General features: G+C 37.4%; 1 protein-coding gene across 1 annotated transcript in view; it reads left to right on the forward strand.

The window, feature by feature from the left end:
• Window positions 1-771: 771 nt before the first annotated feature.
• The window catches only part of SVIP (small VCP interacting protein), a 7039-nt gene continuing 3689 nt past the window's right edge, over window positions 772-4121 (forward strand). The window contains exons 1-2 of the mRNA XM_025200376.1: window positions 772-801; window positions 1334-1384. Of these exons, the coding sequence (XP_025056161.1) occupies window positions 772-801; window positions 1334-1384 (81 nt within the window). The remainder of the gene's footprint in view (window positions 802-1333; window positions 1385-4121) is intronic.

Genomic DNA, 4121 nt, shown 5'->3' on the forward strand with positions numbered 1-4121 from the left:
TTTTTGCCATCAACATCTATGATTCTTGATGGGGAGATGATAAAAAACCTGGAGGTTGAAAAAACTAAAATGTTTCCTAACTGAAAAATAGATATTTAAGAAAAAAATCCATTTATACATGTACTTTACCATTAAATAGATTTTCTTAAATTGGTCAGTTTAAGGGAACCTCCCTTTAAATATTTGTTGTTAAAGCTTAGAAAGCTGTTACTATTATTTTAAACTGTTGGCAAATGTGCTATGGTCCTTTGCTCCATACTTTTCTTTCATTTATTGTATGATTGCAGCCTCACACCATAAATCAAACAGAACAAAACCAGTGGAGTAGATCTGATCTGCTCAAAAGTACCTACTGCAGGATGAACATTTTGGAGGGATGACTTTTCAAGGAGAGGGTATTTGTGTCTATTTTTCGGTCGCTTTGTGAGACACCTGCTACATAGAAGCCTTACTGAAATTAAGTCATTTCACATGAGTCATCAGAGATCCATCAAACAGTAATGAGTCTTGGTTGCTAATATCATAGGTGCTAATCTTCCAGCACAGTTCCTGAGGATGGGCCTCTGCATCTGTGTGGAAGGCCAGATACTTCTAAGTCAGTGGTACTTTCAGGGAGAAGAAGATGTCTGTGTTAGGGAACATCATAAAAATGAACTTTTCTAATAAGGGGGTATAACAGAGCCAGTTTCTTGTGAACATGCATATATAGCAGAATTGTGTTCATGTGCTGGTAGCAGTTTTGGCGTCAGCTATTTTATAAGCAAAATAGGAATGAGTTTTCACTATGAGAGATTCCTCAAGGTTTGTTGTTCAAAATATTTGTGCGGCAAATATCCTCATGAGATACATGCCTCATTTTCGTGGGGCTCTCAGGGGAACCACAGTTTTATATAAAGACCTCCTATTTCTGTTTTCAATGACAAAAACATTTTACAGACTTTCTCCTATATCCTCTGCCATATATATGAAGTCAGTTGAAATACAGATGTGTAACGGATATACCTGCACAACTATCAGTTGGCACACAAATACTGGACAGTTTCATAGTGGCCGCTACTTTCTACCATGTTTGTAACTAAAAGCAGATTGTCCTTATGCAGTTCTCTGATACCCTTATCTACTTGTAATGGAGAGAAGGCATCTGTTTGAGTTAAGCTTAGTACTTGATCAGTCAATTTTCCTTTATTAAGAATAGCCATGCAGGAGCACGCATAATATTTTTAGATTCTCTGTAAAAGTAATTGAAATTTTAAATGACATTCAGGTTTTTCTGTATACATAACTGTTTTGTCTAACACCTTTAAGTAGTAGTTTGCCTTTTGATTTTCTTTAGGAAATTAAAAGAAGACAACTTGCAGAAGCTGCAGAAAAGAGGCAGATGGAGGTAACATTAAGTTTGTCAATAAAATTACCTTGTTCAGAATATTTTAAAGTAACTAATAGTGTTAACATGGAAAATGGCAAGTGCCTGCAAAAATTCAGCTGAGCAGTTTATATGGACTCTTGGCAAGAAGAATTCATTATGACATCTGTCTGTAGCAGTACTAACATTGTGTCTATCTGATTATATTTTGATAATGTGCAAGAATGTTTCAGATATTCAAAGGAACCTAAAATAGTTATCTTTCTCCCACTGTCATTTAACTTTTAGGGTCCTTTGAAAATCCCTAGAATGTCATAATTCTTTTGAAACCAGTGAAGAAACTGACTGGCAGTATTTTTGTGTCACACTTTGGAAACAAAAGCTAAAAAATATTTCTGCAGATGTTTTTCAAAGTTTTATAATCTGGTTGGTTTCATGGCAATTCTAAATAAACTCAAAAGAGCTCAGTCTACTAGCTGTGCATTAATATGAGAGAACTGGAGTCACTCTGTCCCTATCACTGTAGTATCAACTTACCATTCACCCTGAAATGTGCAAGAATTTTGATTGAAGGGTTATGTTCTCTCAGTTTCAGTGTTAAAAAAATTAAGTAGAATGTGGAAATCCCTAAGAAGTTAGAGGTATAATGTCTACCACTATTGAAACAATAACACTGTAGTCCATTTTGAACTTTCCTGCCTTTTTTTTAATGTTGTATAATATAAATCCTCCTCATAATTTGCTTATGAATTTCAAATATGCAGCTGAACTAAGAAGATAAATGCATGTGTGCATTTTATTAACACCTGTGTTAGTGGTAATTGGTAAGGGCTTGTTTTGTTCCTGTGTAAAAGATCATGATTCACAGGAATGGAAGGCACACAACTAAAGAAACCTTTCTATTAAATGCTTCTTTGGTTTTTGCTCAGCTATGCAGCTGTTTCAAAACTTCTAAAAGATACTGAGCATGTTTTATAGCTCTTTGGCTTCAAAAGTGCCTTCTAAATGTTTATCTTTTCATCAGACAGGTACTTTTTTTTTCTTTTTTAAACACAGGAGAAACAGGATACAGCACTGCAGATTTCGTGTGTGTGTGTGTGTGTGTGTGTGTGTGTGTGTGTGTGTGTGCGCGCGCGCGCAACTTGTACAAGTAGTCCTTTGATTCCAATAGTAATATGTAAAATGATGTGGGTTTAGGTGATTGGGGGTGCAAGGCTGCAGTACATTACAGAGGTGTTACTAGTATAGCTCTACATGCAGTTGCATACCTGTGAAGCCCCCTGCAGATGCAGCATATATCAGTGAGAGGGGTGGAATTAAAAAAGGCTGGCCACTATAAGTTATGTCCATATAATAGTATGTTCTGGCATATCTCTGCATTTTTAGGGGTGATTTTTTTTTCAAATGCCTAACAACTACATCAGCAAAACATAGTAACATAGGGCACTTACATACATGCAGGAAGCATGTAAATAAACGTGCTCTGGCAGCCTCACATGTCATGTGTATCAGCAGTGCAACGCGCCTCCACGCTGAGAAAATGACAGTGATGTGCTTTGAACTAAAACACATTCAATGTTCTTTAGTTCAAAGAGCGCCTCCACCATTTTCTCAGCATGGAGGCACTCTGTGCCACTGATACACGTGTTTCCGACACAGCGCTGGGCACTTTTAATTAGCATGGCTCGCTAATTAAAAGTGCCTGGCGCCACAATGGGAACACATGTAAAAATACCCTAGATCTGCCCTAAGTAACTGAATCATATTAAGTGAGTTGGTGTCAAAACTGGAATTAGAACTAAGACTTCCTGTCCTGAGCTCCCATCATGCCTGAACAGTTGCACTGTAATTCTGTTCAAGTGAAAGCTATTTTAAAAACTGTTCAGATTACCCTGTTTCTTTACTTGATATTTTGTATTGCACTGACAGCTTTATGCCTTTTCACATTATAACTTTGTCTTTTGGCTTTCCTTGGCGCAGTTCTCCTTTGGCTGTCATCGTCAGTCAGCGCCACCTTCAGTTTATACTGATGGTCTGTTTTTCTTTCCTCCCAACACAAGTTTGACGTCTTCCCCTTTGCTCGAACCATAAGGCCATAACCTGAAACTAGGAACTAGAAATGCATTAAAAAAAACCCCTAGGGAGACCTCAGTGAGGGAAAAAAGATAATGGTATTCCCATTTTGGATCCTTCCATTCTATAGCCCCATCATCACTGCATCAAAGTGCATCACAGTCTTTTTAATATATTTATGTCATCACCCTCTGCCCCCCACACATAGTAAAAAAGTATTAGTATCCCCATGTTACACAGAAAGATTCAAAGCAAATGAAAACTTTTGTGACTTAACTAACACCCCATATAGTGTTGCCATATAGCATGTACTGGACCCAGGTTTTTCACAGCCCCGCTAGCACTCTAGTTACTAGTCCATCTAGTTGTTATGCCCATTAGAGTCCTGTTGACTTAACTCCTAGTTCAGCACATAAAGACTATAGATTTGGAAACTCAGTATTTTGTGTCTTCTGATGCACTTACAGTAAATTGTAATAAGACTTCCTGGCTAGCATTCCTCAGTTAGCTATTGCATGTGCTGTAATTGCAGGCATCCATTTGGTAAGAAAAGAGGTTGGACCAGTGAACTTATCATAAAATAACAATTTGGGTTATTAGAAGCTGCTGACTGCCTGGACCATTGTTTCTAAATTAGTTAGGATTTTGATGGTGAAGGTAAGAACATAGAGAATATGTCAGCAGG

The sequence above is a fragment of the Alligator sinensis genome, unplaced genomic scaffold, assembly GCF_000455745.1.
Source record: "Alligator sinensis unplaced genomic scaffold, ASM45574v1 scaffold165_2, whole genome shotgun sequence".
Lineage (NCBI taxonomy): Eukaryota > Metazoa > Chordata > Crocodylia > Alligatoridae > Alligator > Alligator sinensis.